The sequence below is a fragment of the Littorina saxatilis genome, linkage group LG11 (genome assembly GCF_037325665.1).
Source record: "Littorina saxatilis isolate snail1 linkage group LG11, US_GU_Lsax_2.0, whole genome shotgun sequence".
Taxonomy (NCBI): Eukaryota; Metazoa; Mollusca; class Gastropoda; order Littorinimorpha; family Littorinidae; genus Littorina; species Littorina saxatilis.
In genome coordinates this window covers 37,733,076-37,750,981 of record NC_090255.1, presented here as the reverse complement: position 1 = coordinate 37,750,981, position 17,906 = coordinate 37,733,076, and the positions used below count along the sequence as shown (strand labels likewise).

The window sequence follows — 17,906 nt, the reverse complement described above, 5'->3', positions numbered from 1 at the left end:
TCGGGGGGGGGGGGGGGGGGTTACACGGGTTACGTAACCCCACCCCCACCCCCGACCCCCCCAAAAAAGTTCAAACATACATCAACAAAAAACATACATCAACAGGTTTCAGAGGTAATTTATTGGCTCAGGATGCACCAGATAGCTCTATTTTGCTTCTTTGGATAAAAAAAATTTCCGGGGGGGCATGCCCCCGGACCCCCTAGAGGCTTAGGCGCCTTCAACTTGTATCTTCAGTCATTTTGTAACCCCCCCCCCTCCAAAGTGAATTGATCCGCCCTTGGACAGTGTGTGCTTACTTAACTTCTGCGTGTATGTGTGCCTTGTTATCCTTAGCAGATGATGACATTAGTTTTTTTTATGTCTATTAGTTTTTCTCTGCAGCATTTTAAATGCCAGTGTGAATAAAAAACGGGTTTCCTGCAGAAAAGCATCAGTGTTGTTGCCAGGCCTCACTCTTCGGTCTCTGACGCATTCCTTTCTGATTTGACGCATTGGACCTAGCCTTGTCCGGTCGATGGACCGATAGTATTTACGTTTTGGTGGTCAACTGACCGATACATATTCGTACAAGGCGGACAAGGTCTGCAATGAATGGAATGGGAGTTGCAAAGTCGAAAAACCCCGATCAAAATTCTCATGTTCGCTACGAGTGAAAATGCACTCGGTGCTGAGTCCGTGTTTGTCGTCATTGACACTCGAGGCTGCGTTTACGGAAATACCCGATCCAGCCGGTGTACATATTTACCGAAAACGGCGCAAACAGTGGAGTTCATCAATATAAATACTACGGCATGGTAATGCGAAGATCAGGCAGGATCCCTACATTTGCACACCGGGCACTGTATTGGAAAGGGTAGGCCAGGAATGTCAGGCTCTTTCTCCTCGCAAAGTTTATAAACAATTAAAACTAGGAAGCGACATCAAATAATAAAGTGTTATCATTGTTCAATGTTTTATTGTCATTTTTGCGTAAAAAGATAGATTTAACTTCGGACTGTAAGTTATTTTGCATTGCATGTATCATAGGTATGGCGGTACAATTTGGACCTATTGTTTTTTTTAAAGCCATGTCATTTGGACCTATTTTTTTTTTATAGGGAGGTCCAAATCGGCAAATGACCTATATTGTCTTCTCAGACTGGCAACAACACTAGCTGACGCATCCCCCCTTTAACCCCCCCCCCACACACACACACACACGTGTACTACTACATGTAGCTTCCCTGAGATTCAAAGATACAGTACTGGAACCCCCCCTTCAAAAATCAGGTCTTAAAAAAGGGGGAGTCTTAAGGGGAGGTTCTAGTATAAAATATCACCAAAATCGCTTCAGTTGTGATTTTGGGGTTCTTGCAATAATGGGTAGATAAAACATTGTATAGTATTGTGGTGGAAGAAATTTCACCAAATCATTAAACCGTTAAAATGACAGTTTAACCGCCAAAAAACACTCTGCTCCTTGTTTCTTGGTCCCTAATCGTCGGATTTACACCAAAATTGGACCATTGTCCCTAACTGATCTCCAATACAAACTTTTCAAGAAGAAAAAGTTAATTATTGGCAGTTAAAAACCCGTTATAAACCGTTATTTTCTAATTTTTCACCGATCTTTATGAAATGTTGTGGTTAGGTTGGTTGTCCCTAACTGAATTTCAACAAGAATAAAAAGTTGATTTTTGGCAGTTAAAAAACCGTTAAATCCCGTTTTTTCACCAATCTTTATGAAATTTTGTGAGTAGGTGCGTTGTCCATAACTGAGTTTCAATACGTACTTTTCAGAAGAAAACCAAGCTTTTGTCAGTTATAAACCGTTATTTTCTAATTTTTCACCGATCTTTATGAAATGTTGTGAATTTCAACAAGAATAAAAAGTATCTAAACTTTGAAGCCTTTTTTTCTCAGAATGATGTTTTCGGCACCTTGCTTCGCCGTTTCCTTGATAACTCAAAATGTTCTCAACCGACTGGAACAAAACGTAGCATGGCTTTTTAGTATTTATAGGACTACACTTTGTGGAAGGCGTTTGTGGGTCGGGATAAAATCAAAGAAAATATAGCTTGTCAGTTAAAACCGTTATATGTAAATATGATGAAATAAACGTTTTAATTAAAATAACGTAATTTTGATTCCACAAAATGTAGTCCAATTACATGTTATTGTATGTTTTGAATTTCTTTAAAAAATGTGCGCTCCTTGAAGAATTATCAAGGAAACGCCAAAATCACTATTTTCGGTTTCTAGATAATGTATGTTTTTCCGTTGAATTGTTTCTCAACGGCAGTTGTCGTGACATATTAACTAACACAATATATGGGTCAGCAATGCATTTGACTTTATTTGAGCCGAAATCCATTAATATTTCCCATTCTAAATAGGAACACAACTGAAGCGATTTTGGTGATATTTTATACTAGAACCTCCCCTTAAAATGGGGGTAAATTTACAGAATTTAGAAACAGAAAATCTGAGAAAACAAGTTCTTAAAAAAAGAGGGAGTCTTAAATTTGGGGGTCTTAAAAAGGGAGGTTCCACTGGACTCATTCAGCTCGCCGCGAGCAAGTCTTGCCTGAAAGAAACACGTGTCAGAAATCTGCACAGACAAACCAACGGCATTGCGTCCCACGCGACTGAACCGTTTAGTCACTCTCTAGTCTAACGTCGGAGCCACTGCACTTGAATATTTACTGCAACTCACCTGCTCTGTGTCTGTGCAAATGACACTCCGACAGGACATTGATTGGGAAAGGAAAGGATGTCATGCAGAGGTTGCAGAATTCTTCACCAAAGGGTGTCATTCTCTTTCGCGCCATTTTGTCTTGGTTACTGACAACGCTGACCGAGACCACTCCATAAGGGTTTGACTAATTACTACGCGACCGCACGCGACCTTGCACTACCTTGCGCGACCTCAAACTAAAGCATGTACATGTCATATTTTTATATATATAGTATCTTCACAACAATATCTGACTTTACACCAAGTTTTAAGTAAAAAAAAATAAAAATAACAGAGTTATAATGTATTTTGCGACGAGCTATCGAGCGAAAGTGAAATCATCGTGGTTCAGCGTCCGACCATTGAAAATGCATCAGAATTACCTTTGTTTTTACTTCTCTAACTTAAAACTCGGTTCAAAGTATGATCATGTTGTGAAAATACTAGATATATAAAATGTTACATGAATATTATTTAGTTTGAGGTTGAGCCTGTGTTCTTAAATCAATGCGAACATGGTCGGACGCTGAACCACGATGATTTCACTTTAGCTCGATGGCTCGTCGCAACATACATTATAACTCCGTTATTTTTAATTTCTTTGACTTAAAACTTGGAATAAAGTCAGATAATATTGTGAAGATACTATATATATAAAAATATTACATGTACATGCTTTAGTTTGAGGTCGCGCAAGGTAGTGCAAGGTCGCGTGTGGTCGCGTGCGGTCGCGTAGTAATTAGTCAGACCGCTCCGTACCCCTAGGAACCCGTCCATTTGCGAATAATAGAATGTACAGACGACAGAACTGCAAATCCCCTTTGGTCTATGAAATCCCCCACTACATGTATCACAACAGCCAGTGGCGCTACTACACCAGCACGACAACCACTAGTTTGACATTTGATTTTGTGAAGCATCGAGTGTATCAATTAAGATTTTTTTTGAATTTTCAGCGTAGCAATTTGTGTTTAAGTGTTGCATTGTGACGAATTATTGTCTAACAGTAACATTTCTATTAATTATTCGTACATCCGCATTTATGCTATTTCGCGCAAGAATGTATACAAATTTATATGAATCTCTTAAAAAAAAAAGAAAAGAAACAGCTTCATTGACACGACTTGTTGTTTCATATGTTTGTACCTGTGCTCATATTTAAAAAAAAAAAAAGAAGCTTGTATTACATGTAAACTGAAAGAATGTTTGAGTGCTGCGGAGCTTGGGAACCAATGTCTGAAGAGAATTGTGCTTGTGGTTGTACTTTGTCTTGGCTTTCCACATACTGACATTGTGAAGTCTGAAGTAATGCACTATTAAATACTGCACACAGACACATTCACATCCATTGTAAATAATAGTCATTTGACATCTTGTACTTTACTGCAGACTAACAAATCGTACACAATTCCAAATAGGATCCTACTCTCTCTCACACACTAGCACACAGATTGTCTCACACAACCTTGCATGCATGTTCACTCCAAAGAAACTTTCTTTTTATCTACCCCCCCCCCCCCCCCTCTCACACACACACATTCTGTCTCACACAACCTTGCATGCATGTTCACTCAAAAGAAACTTTCTTTCTCTCCCCCCCCCCCCCCCCTCTCTCTCTCTCTCTCTTTATCTCATTTTGTGATATGATTTAATGATATTGATAAAAAAAAAAACTTGTGCGCAATTACTGTGTTGTTCGATTATATCAATTCAATAATATTCATTCTTATTTCTGCATTTCAATATCTGCAATGAGTAAGCCTTAAAGTCATGAATGACTCAAGATGAAATTTTTTTAACAACAATTATAAAACTTTGAACACACTATTTCCCCCAATTCCTATTTCCCCTAGTGAAAACTGGAATTCCCATCTCCTCTGAAACGGGATTCCCGTTTGCACTAGGGCAAACTGGAATTCCAATCTTCACTAGCAAATATCCAGTGGAGATGAGAATTTTAGTTTGCCCTGCCAAACTGGAATTCCAATCTCCACTAGTGCGATTCGGAATCTCACTGCATTCTCATTTCCACTGTGACATATATGCATGAGTGTGTGTGTGTGAGCGCACGCGCGTGTGTGCATGTGTGTGTGTGTGTGTGTGATTGTGTGCCACTTATATTTCCCAGAATGGCTTGCACTGCAGGTATAAAGTTTTTTTTGCAAAGATAATTATTCATCATAAGTAGTCTTGCTATTCACATCTGAGATAACATTTAGATTTATTTTGATAAAGATTACGGCATTAATGTTTTCATAAATTTTACTGAAGGTATTCCCCCTGTACTATGGGTAATACAGGCAAAAGAAACACACACACACACACACACACACACACACACACACACACACACACACACACACACACACACACACACACACCACAGTAAACAAACAACAAAACCCAATTCTGGAACAATCAAAAATACATGTAATCAAAAGAACATTTATTTCAGAATAAGAAATTATAATCCTCAAGACTGATGCAATATTTCAGAAAGGGTGGGAAATCAGAACAAGGATTAGTGTTTTTCTAACTTGACTAGTGCATGTTTCTTCAGAGATACAAAATACAAGTTCTCACACACCTCAATTATTATGCACACACACACACACACACACACACACACACACAAAGAAAACAGTAAAGCGCAACTTAGACCATATGCACACGCAACACAAACACACACATGTGCACATGAGTGCACTCTTACACTCGCATAATCACAGACATACACTGGTATAAACAGACATACAGAACCCCTGCACTTCCCAACACACACAAACACCGCTTATCCCCCCCTCCCCCCAACACACACAAACACCGCTTATCTCCCTCCCCCCCTCCCTAAACACGCACACTATGGTATCTCCTCCAGTGCTATACCCTCTCTCTCCTATGAGGAAACTCAGTTAGACACACCCTTCTCCTACAGCCCCGGCCCCCCCACACACACACAATCTCCTCCCCCCACATACACACACACTATGGAATCTCCTCCAGTGCTATACCCTCTCTCTCCTATGAGAACACTCAGCGAGACACAACCTTCTCCTACAGCCCCCCCCCCCCCACACACACACAATCTCCTCCCCCCACATACACACACACTATGGAATCTCCTCCTGTGCTATACCCTCTCTCTCCTATGAGGAAACTCATCGAGACACAACCTTCTCCTACAGCCCCGCCCCCCACACACACACAATCTTCCCCCCCCCCCCCCCACACACACACTATGAAATCTCCTCCAGTGCTATACCCTTTCTCTCTTTTGAGAACACTCAGCGAGACACAACCTTCTCCTACAGCCCCCCCCCCCCCCCCAACACACACACAATCTCCTCCCCCCACACACACTATGGAATCTCCCCCCCATACACACACTATGGAATCTCCCCCCACACACACACTATGGAATCTCCCCCCCCTACACACACACTATGGAATCTCCCCCCCCCCACACACACACTATGGAATCTCCTCCCCCCCCCACACACTATGGAATCTACCCCCCCCCACACTATGGAATCTCCTCCCCTCACACACACACAATATGGTATCTCCTCCCCCCCACACACACACTATGGAATCTCCTCCCCCCACATACACACTATGGTATCTCCTCCCCCCACACACACACAATGGTATCTCCTCCCTCCCCCCACACACACTATGGTATCTCCTCCCCCCACACACACACTATGGTATCTCCCCCCCACACACTATGGAATCTCCTCCCCCCACACACACACTATGGTATCTCCTCCCCCCACACACACACAATGGTATCTCCCCCCCCCCACACACTACGGTATCTCCTCCCCCCACACACACACTATGGTATCTCCCCCCCCACACACACACTATGGAATCTCCTCCCCCCACACACACATTATGGAATCTCCTCCCCCCCACACACACACTATGGAATCTCCTTCCCCCCCACACACTATGGAATCTCCCCCCCCCCCCCCCCCCCACACACTATGGAATCTCCTCCAGTGCTTTTCCCTCCCTCTCCTGTGAGGACACCCAGCGAGAGACGACCATCTCCTGCAACAGTAAAACACAATGTTCACTTTCTTCTCATAGCCTGCTAAAAAATGAACCCCCCAAATCCCACGCAAGTAGCTAATACAAAGCAGCAATGCATGAACACGGAGGTCGGACCACAAACCTGTTTAGCATAACTAACCGTTCTTGTTTTTTTAATTCTGGATTTCTTAAAGTTAGCAGTGGTATCTGTTCGAGATTTTTTTAAAGATAACAAAAAAGACCATCCCCTCCTCATCGTGGTATGGTGGTGAAACAGAACCAAGCTATGCCGTCGGAAGAAAATCGCTGAAATCTCACTGTCCCTAAAACGTGGGAGTGATTTTCATTGTGAGAAGTATACCGGTAGGGTTCTCCCATGGCGGACGGGTTGGTTGCTGGCTAACGGGGCTCTGGTGAAGACGGAGATGTGCTGGACAGTACCGGTGTGACGGCACAGAGGCCCAAGGACACAAGCGGTCATCTCAGCAACCTCCAAACGGGTAGACTGGACTCGACAACCATGGTAGGTAACCAGTCTAGGAGAAGGAAAACTCCGAAATAGAACCACGGGCAGACCAAGCTCAACAGCCCAGGAAGGCAATTGGTCTAGGGGAGGGACCCCTGATCAACGTCCATGGCTGAAGCCGGAGATGCGGGACCCCCTGGGTGCCAAAAAGCGCTGCATCACGCAAATCACAAAATGATGGAGACAAACCTCTAGTGAACGACGAAGAAGAAGAAGAACAGAAGGAGACCTTTATCTGGAGGTTCCCTTTCACAACCAGTGGTGGGACTCTCTTGTGATGAAAAAAGAGGAAATCCCTTTTTTCTAGGGGGGGTCGGCGTATGCCCGCAATTTTTTCTTAAATGGTACATTAAAATCTGTGCAATCTGGTGCATTTTGAGACTAAAATTCAACTCATTTGGATCAGGTAAAAAATATATTACCCCTCCCCTCAAAAAAAAAAAAATCCCAACCAAATATAAAAAACACTTTCACACAACAATGGTAACATTGTAATGGTGCATATTTACGTAATGAACCATGTATCCATAATCCAATACTGGCAATAGTATGATCCATGTGACGCCCCAATGCATTGAGGCTCAACATGACTATTACTTATCAGGAGTTTTCAGTCAGCACAATTTAACTCTCAAGCCTCCAGTGTTCTGTTCCATCTTCACTTCTCTCCATATCATTCAGTCAACAAGTTATAGATACTGTGATGAAATGGGACGCGGAAAAATAGATTACTCCAGCGGAATTCGTAAGTTGTGTCCGCGGAAATCCGCGGATTCGTGGAAAGGTCCCACCCCTGACAACTGAGGCCTCGCACATGTATACTCTTTAAAAAAAAATAAGGACGGGTCAAGAAAATGTATTACAGTTTTCAGCGTAGAGTTATGTTGCTACACAGTGCAATATTTGGTCAGTGTGTCGACAAACTTTTAAAATACAAAATGGTGGGCAGCGTTCATTGCTGTTGTAGGACGTGCATCACAAGTTTTTGCCCAGGCAATGTATTGCGTAGATTTTAAAGGACTTAAAAAAACCAGCCAGTTTTCACCCCAAATCTCTTCACGAGTGTCTAGCATGATGCAATAAATCTGTCTACTGAAAATGTTTCTGGAGTAACTCTAACAGTTCTTAAGTTAATTCTAAAACAGCCAAGTTTTAATCAAATCATAAAACCCTTCCTTTTTAGTAAATTTTAAAAAATTGCATACATTTTTTTTAAAATATGGTCCTTTAACTTTTTTTTGATGATTTCCTTGTCATGGGCCATGAGGCAAAACAAATACTGTCACCCTCTGCAGTGAAAAAGAAACTCACCTTGATTTGGAAGTGAGTGACACACTTTGGCGACATCACATCCTCTGCCGTCATGTCTTTGGGCTTGATGACATAGCAAAACATCAGCTCCTGGAATAGAAAATGTAAAATAATTGTCAAATTTGAAAACGTCACAAATATTATTTCAATTCAATTCAATTCAATAAAACTTAAAATTATTGTCTGAATGTAACAAACAAAATTTTTTCTTTTGGCTCGTGTATAACATCACATAAAAACACACTCTCAGAACACATAGGCACATACAAGTACACATCAATACACACATAACCCAACCACACATATCCGTACCCGCACCCTCACATTCACCCTCGTACGTACTCTTGTTTATCCTTTTATGATCATAAATACATTATGGTTAATATCATTGCTAGTCTACTATCACACAAAAACACTGTCACTGTAAACTTTACAATCACTAGACACATCCTATCCTGTATCGAGTGTCACAAATTGATCACTATCCATTGAGTCAGTGTGGATTTAGTGTTTGCTGTTCCTTCATTGCTTGATGCTAAGGTAAGTCCGCGCCATGCATTTCTTGTAACCTATAAATATGGTACTCAAATAGTTTGATTGAAACGATTTTCGCAAACACCGAGTTGAAAAAGGTGGAAAATCAACATCGCCTGCCACCATCCGCTTGTCATCTTCCCGCCATATTCAATTTTGAAGTAGATTATTAGACGGGCGCTGTGGTGGGCTGGTAAGGTCGAGGGTTCGAATCCCGGCCGCGGCCGCCTGGTGGAGATTTTTCCGATCTCCCAGGTCAACTTATGTGCAGACCTGCTAGTGGCTTATCCCCCTTCATGTGTACACGCAAGCACAAGACCAAGTGCGCACGGAAAAGATCCTGTAATCCATGTCAGAGTTCGGTGGGTTATAGAAACACGAAAATATCCAGCATGCTTCCTCCAAAAGCGGCGTATGGCTGTCTAAATGGCGGGGTAAAAACGGTCATACACGTAAAATTCCACTCGTGCAAAACACAAGTGTACGTGGGAGTTTCAGCCCACGAACGTAGAAGAAGAAGAAGAAGAAGTAGATTATTTATACATTCAAAATGATGACCAAATTAGCAAACTTTGGCCAACATACAACCATTGTCAAATTTGAAAACATTGACAAATTTGCATACACTTTATCTAACTTTCAACAAGACAAATCTGACATGACATGCACATATAGGTCTGCATGAAACTTTTAATCTACATTTTAATAAAGGGAAAAACAATAACAACAATCGCACCAACATCGAATTCAAATTCAAGGAAATAAATAACGCGGGGGGTGTAGGGGGCCGCGTAGGTCCCTGGATGGGGTCCAGAGACAGAACCCCTGGTTGGGGCCTGAGGGTACGTATTGCTCCCAGAAGCTCAAGCATTTTGGCCTTGTAAATATGAATTTAACCCCCTCTGGTGAGAGATAAATTGTGCATGGAAAGAAAAACTCTATTTTGTCCCTCTCACCTGGGTTAAACTATAACATCATTTTTATTTATTTATTCATTTTTTGCTTTCGCGAAAATCCACAAAATTGCGGAGATTCGGATTGCCCACAAAATTGCGGAGATTCGGATTGCCTGATCAAATAACTTCAGCGATCATATTCAGAATAATGTATTTAATGTATGCTATGGATCTCACAATGTCAACAGTAGTACTCAGTATGGTTTACAGTTACACCTACCTTTCCGACATGTTCTGTGATGCGTTTCAAGCCAGCCAGGGATGTCCACGAGAACTGGCGCTGATCTCCAAAACCTTCCACCGGCTTTCCCTCGACGTCCACAAACTTGACCACCACAGAGTAACTGCCGTGATAGAAGGGGGGTCCATCCTTGTACAGCACTGCACAAAGCGGAGAAAAACGCATGAGAGAGGGGTTGACACACACACACTCAACAAACCACTCCTGAACTGTGTATGTCCACTCATATCATTATCGTGGGTGAAACTGATGGCAAGAGAGGAAGTACTGTATTACCAGAATGATTATTTATTTATTTATTTATTAAGGAGATTTATATAGCGCATAACTAAAAGCACTATGCTGATTATTTTTGAGTATACATGTACTGTATTCATTAATTCTGTTTCTTTTGATACATGTGTATGCTTGGGTGAGCTTGATTTGAGTAGATGTCTTTTTAACAGCAGTATCAGCGTGAATTCAATCCCACCTTGGGCAATAAAATATTCTGACTCTGACTTAACAAAGTGAGGTACAGACTGTGATTTTCGGTGCCTGTGAACAAGAATCTGGAGGTCAAGCACTGAACATAAAATGTTCACCTCACTGTGAAAGTATAGTCTTGCCTGTGCAGAAAGATCCAGTGATCTTTCTCTCTATTTCTCAACCTTTTCCTCCTCCTCCTCTCCCCCCCCCCCCCCCACCCTCCTTTCCCTCTAGATTTTAATCATCTGCCCTGCACCCTTTTCTTCTCACAGAAAGTACAGCCAAACTTGAGTCCTGTCTTGGGCACCCAGTTATCTATTTCTCAACCTTTATAGGCCCCTCCACCTCCCCCCCCCCCCCCCCCCCCCCCCCCCCCACCTTTTCCTTACAATTGTCATCATCTCCCCCGCCCCCATCCTTTCCTACTCACAGAAAGTACAGCCAAACTCGAGCCCTGTCTTGGGCACCCAGTTATCTATTTCTCACCCCTCTACCTTTTCCTCAAATTTTTTATCATCTTCCCAGGACCCATGCACCCTTAAATCACACTCACAAAAAGTACAGCCAAACTTGAGACCAGTCTTGGGCACCCAGTTCTTGCTGCGGTAGTGGTGGTAGGCGATGTAGTTTGGCAGGAAGCTGGGCTGGCGCTGACAAAACTCTCTCCACATGTTCTCCAGGTCCATGGCAGTCTAGAACAGTTAGACAAATACACTAAATATGCAGCGTGCACATGCATGTGTTTCCTCAACTCACGTGACCTCAAGGGAAAATCGTCAAACTCCTTGTGTATGTTGTTGAAAAAGAGGGGTCTAATCAAGCGAACACAGAATAGCATACAGTCATCAGAATCAGTGTTTCGCTGCAATTGTAGTGTCGAGGTAAGTGTTATATTGACTGCCTGTTTTTAAATGTTTGACCACGTGTTAATATTCTTATTGTTTGAATCATGTTCTGGGGCGCAACTCTTCCACAGTGATGGCGCTTGTATTTTTTCAAACCGGTACGCAAACTTTTATGATGCAAACAATCCAGAAAAAAACAGTAGGCTGGTCATTGGAACCAGTAAGAGTCCAACAGGTTTTGTTGTTTTACAAGAGAAAAAAACCCGGTAGTTCAAAAATCAACCGGTAGGTCATACCGGCAGCCATTTTTATTCCGGTATTTTCTCATTTCAACCGGTAAAATACCAGTAATTACCAGTTAACGCCAATACTGTTTCATAACGCTTGAAAAATCCGAAAAACATCAATTTACCTCCATTTTAGGGCAGCCGGCGCCTTACTTTATTTCCTCAGATTTCTTGTGAGGTCTCAATTAAAGGCGGGGGGGGGGGGGGGGGGGGGGGGGGTGTTCCCCTGCAATATTGAAGCCTACCTGTTGTGAATCCAGCACAGTCAGACATCCCAGGCCGTAGGACAGAAAGTACGCCTGCCACAGAACAACACTTTCTTTTACTCATTCTTAATCTTTTGCACTGAAAATTAAATACATTCATGTATACAATTAATGTCCTTCAAGATTCTTTTTTGTATAGGGTATGAAAATAAATTTGTTTCTCTGCTGAAAATGTGACTTGATTAAAATCATTACTGCTTTCTAAAACAAACAAACACATACACTGATACACCACACACAAAACCACCACCCATGAGCATGATGAGGACAACAACAGTCCACACGTTTAAAGCTAAAGAACACGCGCACACAGATGTATGAACACCCTAAACCCACCAACCTGCTCCACCACACTCACACCATCAACCCCCCCCCCCCCCCCCTCCAACACAAACCCAAGACCGTGCCCAGTAATTCTCTAGTTACAGAATCAAGCACAAACCTCCTCATAACTAAGATGCAGGTTTTCTTTCACGGGGAAAGGATCGCGCTTGACGACTGGCCTCCATCTTGTTTTCATCCTGCACACTTTCCCGTCTCCCAGCGGCCTCTCCTCATCACTGTCCGGAGTCACAAACAACGTGTTGCCACTGGCAACCGCAATGTCATCGCTTCTCTCACAAAACTCACTCCTCTCTACTTCACCAGAGCTGGTGCTGCCTGTTGCGTTTTCATTCTGTGAGTTGTGTGTGTTTTCATCATCATCACAAGAAAGGGCCGTGTCTGATTTTTTCACAGTTCTGTTACTACAGTTTGTGTTTGTATCTTCTGTGGAATGGTCTATTTCAGAAGCAGGCTGTCTACTCGGTGTGTTTTCATTGTGTAAACTTGGTGTGTGTTCAGCATTGCTAGTCACAACCGAAGCTTCAACAGCCTCGCATTTAGCCGTTGTTTTCTTATCACAGACACTACCAAAGGTAGTCAATTTAACTGATGTTTGCTGATTTCTATCACAAAGTGTAGCTTTATCTTTCACCGTCGACTCTTCACTAAGAGAGTTATTGACAGTACTTTGCGAGAAAACGGAATGCTCAGCAGCTGACTTTTCAATCACTTCAGTAGAATCTGTCAAACTGTGACTTCGTTCAGCCTTCTCCAGAGAACCCTTGTGATTTGGGTGTTCTCCTTCCTTCACTTTGTCTGATACAGATGATAAGTTGACACACTCCTGTTTCTGATCAGACTTGTTTGCGCCCGAGCCTGATGCAGTTCCCCAAAAGTCTGCATCTCCTGGTGCAGAACTATCCCATGACATCGCTGGAACTTCCGCATCCTTTTTTGAAACAGAAATGTCCTCTGCTCCCCATAAATCTTCATCACCCTCCTCCTCCCCCCAGTCTGGTTGCCTTTGTGGGCTTTTCATGTCAACATCAGCGGCAGTATGTTCTGAAAACTCTTCAGCGTTTAAACTCATCTCGGTTTTGGGTGCGACTGCCTCTGATTGAGAAAAGTCTTGGTTGCTGATGCTGTGGTGATGCGGATTTTTGACATCGGGTTTGGTGGAACTGTCCCTGGATTGATCCTCTGTGACGTGCTGCTGGTCTTTCTGAAGCATGTCCAGACCAGCGGAATCTCCCTCAGACAGCAGATGCCACTTGAGATGGGTCATGTACCTGCAATGATTGATATTTCAGACTAAGAGTACCAGTACCACTACCACCCTTCCTGCATACCATTACAGCAGTACCTGCGATGTGTGGACCCTCCAATGAGAGAACACCTCCCTAAAAAGGACACCTTCTCTTGTCCCTTTTTATATTATCTCTACCAAAGTATACCTGTCATGAAAGGACACCCGCAATGTAGGGACACTTTGGGCTGGTTCCAAGGGTGTCCCTTCATCACAGGTACGGTACCACTGTACAACAAATCATTTCCACCATGACAACATTGAGCAGCCTCGACCCCCCTCCCCCCAATATTTGTTTCTGATGACAAGGGAATTTTTTTTAATTAAAGTGGGTTTATAGCCTATAGCCATAGGTAAAAAAAAAAGTAGGTTGGTTACATTTTTTTATTTGTTCTATTACTATTAGATCTTGAGAAGGTACTGGCTTAGTAAATGTCTAGTACAGTAGAACCCCCCTGTTAAGACCACCACCAGCCCCTTTAAGTGGGGAGGGGGGGGGGGGGGGGGGATTTTTTTTATTACATCAGTAAATTTACACACATTTTAAGATTTTCTCCATTTTAATATATATGATTTTCTCAGGCTTGAGATAAATAAGAATAATGTTGACTCTCAGTTATGTCAGTGTATTAAATCATTTTTTCACCAAAGACTTCCTACTTTACCTCGCTGGCATCTTGCAAGTGAGTTTCATAGAAGATGATTTTAAGATAAGTTCTTCATTTGTATCATAAGTGTTTGTCTGTCCGTGTACTTAAAAGACCACTGGGTCAACGTAATGTGTTATGTAAGGCCTCCCCCAAAAAATAGTCTGTTTACGGTAACCCGACCGACCCTATTTTTGTCGCGCGACCCTAGACTTCTTTTTGGCATTTGGGGGAAAAAAAAAAATCTTTTGGTTTTTTTTGCAAAATAACGTAAAAATATGGTTTTTGGGGGAAAAAAATAAAAAATAAAAAAAAATCCCGACCTACCGACCCTATTTTTTGGGCCTATGTTACCATAAACAGACCTTTTTTTTTTTGGCCTAACATTTTGTTTTGTTTGGTCAAAAATTAAAAACGTTCCAATAACCTACAATGGGCGGTTCTGGTGAGGTTATGCCCTTCTTTCTTTCGGCTAGTAACAGGCGGAACCTTGCAGCAAGAAAAGACGAGAAAGGAAAAAAACATGCATTGGTCCCAAATAGCATGTCGCTTTGGTAACAGTTCGTGTGTAAGTCGTGCATTTTACACGGTAAAAAGACAATAGTAACAGGCGGAACCTCGCGGCAAGATCACAGGAGTTCTCTTGCGTTATCACCCCAGAAGCGCTCATTCTTGTTTTCAACAAAAATCTTTTTACCTGCGTCTGCTTGTCACCTTGGCTCGCAGCATGCTTTGTTGTCCGCTACTGCAAGCCTGTTGTCGTGGTAACGTGACAACGCGCCAATGCTCTGACCACTGTGGCTGGCCACGTGACATGGAACCCTTTCCAAAGAATCCCTGCACAATAGATATTTGGAGAAAAAAATCATTAATGTGTGGAACTAACAAAAATGGAAAATGTGAAAAGGAACAGAAAAACAAAAACAGACACACACTGTTCAACACAAATATAATTTAAACGTAAATGGCGTAATTAGTGTATCAAATAAGTACACCCTATTCTACTCCCTGAAATCAATGTGCACTACCTCCACACCCTTCCTACATCAAAAATACGGTAATCTTGAACTTTAGCGTGTTAAATTCATAGCTCAGAATCCAGTGACATTCTTTACTTATTTTTGATACAAGTCCATGTAAGCAAGCCAAAGAACATTTGTCGTGAAATTAATTGACGGATTGAGCTCCAAACTTAAGCATAATAAATTAATTTGGTTGTTCTGAATGTTCAATCGACGAAAATGCACCGAAAATGGCGTACGTTGTCAACCATGGGACATCATTTACACAAAAGAGTTGTCTCCCTTGTCCGCTCATACGGATAATTCCTTCTTTGACCCATGTAAACGAAATGCATTCGTACAGTTCATCGGAGTTCATTCCGTAACCTCAAAGAGATCTTAAATGACTTGTTATGATTACAAGTGCAGGTTCTACAAGTTTGGAGACTTAAAATTAAATGCCTCTGAATTATGAGCTATGAATTTAACACGCTAAAGTTCAAGATTACCATAAATACACATGCACCCACGTACACACCACCATCACATTCACAAGAGATAAAACAATCACCATTTTGTACAAGAATTCCATGTCACCAGAATGCTTCACCATCACGCCGGTGTCTTCAAGACAGGCCGTGTAATAAAACCAGTTCCTGCCACTGGCCGATTCCCCCGTCACGGTTTCTATGGGGACAGGAAAGGCAGCTGATTTGGAAACGCGCACACGGCGTTTTCGCTGTTGGCTAATGGGTCTCGCTTTAGGCATCTTCACGATTTTTTTATCCAAACACGATTCTGGCAGTGTTACACCCTTGCTAGCCAAACAAAATCACTGGCACTGAGCAATCAGAACCCTTATCGTATTGCTAGGATATGCTCTCATAAACTTATGAATCTAACGGTTTCAGGACAAAGAGGACAGAATCTAAGCGACAAAAGAGCACATTCATGCCGTGTCTCTTCTCGTGGCAGACGCCATGTTTGAACCGGATGTGATTACTTTGTGTGTGTGGAGTGAGTTCCCTTGGATCACCTTGCACAGGCGCCTGAGGCTTTGTTTTTTGGTTCTTCTGTAGTAATGGTCACAGTAACTTTTTGCCATATTTTCTTTAAATTTGTTTACGTTTTCACACTTGATAAGAAAAACTCAACTTCAATCGCATCCAAGTTACAGTGTCAGCACTGCATTGGATAAAATAGTGTTTCATTTAGTTTTTATGTCGGGTGTCACGCGCTATAATTACTAGATAAAGAATCATGTCGACCAAAAACGGGAATGGCGATAACTTTACGCATTGTACTGGGGGGTATTTTATAGCAAAAGTTAATCTTTAACTGAAACTGTTTTATTTGCAGAGTTCAAATATTCAACAGCACCAGTGACAACATTTTAAAATCTTCTGAGACCAACTGAGTGTTAAAAAAACATCTGACCGGAACTGACCATAACGTACATGTTTCATGCAGTGTCGCATCCTCAGTGAAACATACGTTTATTTTGTTCTCACACAAGGCAACTCTGTCAGATGGGGAAAAGGACTACTGCTATGAATAGCTCATCACTATAGATATTGAGATGTTAACACCAAAGCAACCATGCATGTTCTAAAATACATCTAAACCACTATGATAATTTCGTGTCAGTCACACAGACGAAACCTGCGTTATGATGAAAACAAGAAATTCCTCCGAGGTAGGAAAAACACCCCCGTCAAAGGGAAATAACCTTCTCAGTTGGTGGCAGTGATTGAGTGAGAATGGTTATTTCCCTTTGACCATTAAGATGTCCCTCTATAAGTCCTTGTATAATTTTAATCCACCAATAACTCCCTAACCGTGTGTTTGACTGGTCCCAATTTTTGTAAGGACCGTCTCAGGAATGTATAGAACCTGTTCACCAAGTTTGGTGACGATCGGTCCGTTCATTCTTGAGATCTATATGCGAACACAAACAAACAAACACATGGACCGAATCCTATACACACCCCTATACCGAGGGTGTACCTATACCGGGGGTGTAACTAGCTTATTTTACAAAATAATACTGTCACTGAATAAAAATCCTCGGCGCCGCGATGTTCGCATGTGTCCTGTACATGATGTGTACTGCACTAGCTTTGTAACCAACATTAAATAACTAAGCACGTTTTTTAAACATTTTTTTTATAGCACAGAAATGTACGTTTGCCTAGTACGTGTCATCTCCAACCCTTCTTGCAGACCGGCCCCCGTAGCGCAGTGGTTAGCGCATCGGGCTGCGGGCCGGGAGGTCGTGGGTTCGAATCCCATCAGGGTCATGTGGGTTTTTCGGGCTACGGTCGGCTCCTACCCAGAGTGGAAGTGCTATGGTTCCTATGGGAAGGCTGGGACCACACAGCCGAGTGTCATTCACTTAACGAATGCGACTTTGAGGGTGCTCAGGTTCTGTATACCT

At 42.3% G+C, this 17,906-nt stretch overlaps 1 protein-coding gene across 1 annotated transcript; it reads right to left on the bottom strand.

The window, feature by feature from the left end:
* Positions 1-6,700: 6,700 nt before the first annotated feature.
* Positions 6,701-16,458, bottom strand: LOC138980909 (uncharacterized). Its single transcript, XM_070353774.1, has 8 exons — positions 16,041-16,458; positions 15,166-15,305; positions 12,634-13,804; positions 12,171-12,224; positions 11,347-11,485; positions 10,305-10,465; positions 8,595-8,684; positions 6,701-6,775 (listed from the first exon to the last, which is right to left on the bottom strand). Exons 1-8 carry the CDS (start codon positions 16,236-16,238, stop codon positions 6,707-6,709), a joined length of 2,022 nt encoding a protein of 673 aa, XP_070209875.1. The 5' UTR covers positions 16,239-16,458; the 3' UTR covers positions 6,701-6,706.
* Positions 16,459-17,906: the final 1,448 nt, after the last annotated feature.

Excerpts from the sequence above, each read along its gene's own strand:
- LOC138980909 (XM_070353774.1), bottom strand. The coding sequence starts at position 16,238 with ATGCCTAAAGCGAGACCCATTAGCCAACAGCGAAAACGCCGTGTGCGC. Across the intron at positions 13,805-15,165 it reads AAGGTGACAAGCAGACGCAG|GTACATGACCCATCTCAAGT; the intron begins GTAAAAAGATTT and ends CAATCATTGCAG. Across the intron at positions 6,776-8,594 it reads TCACTCACTTCCAAATCAAG|GAGATGGTCGTCTCTCGCTG; the intron begins GTGAGTTTCTTT and ends TTACTGTTGCAG.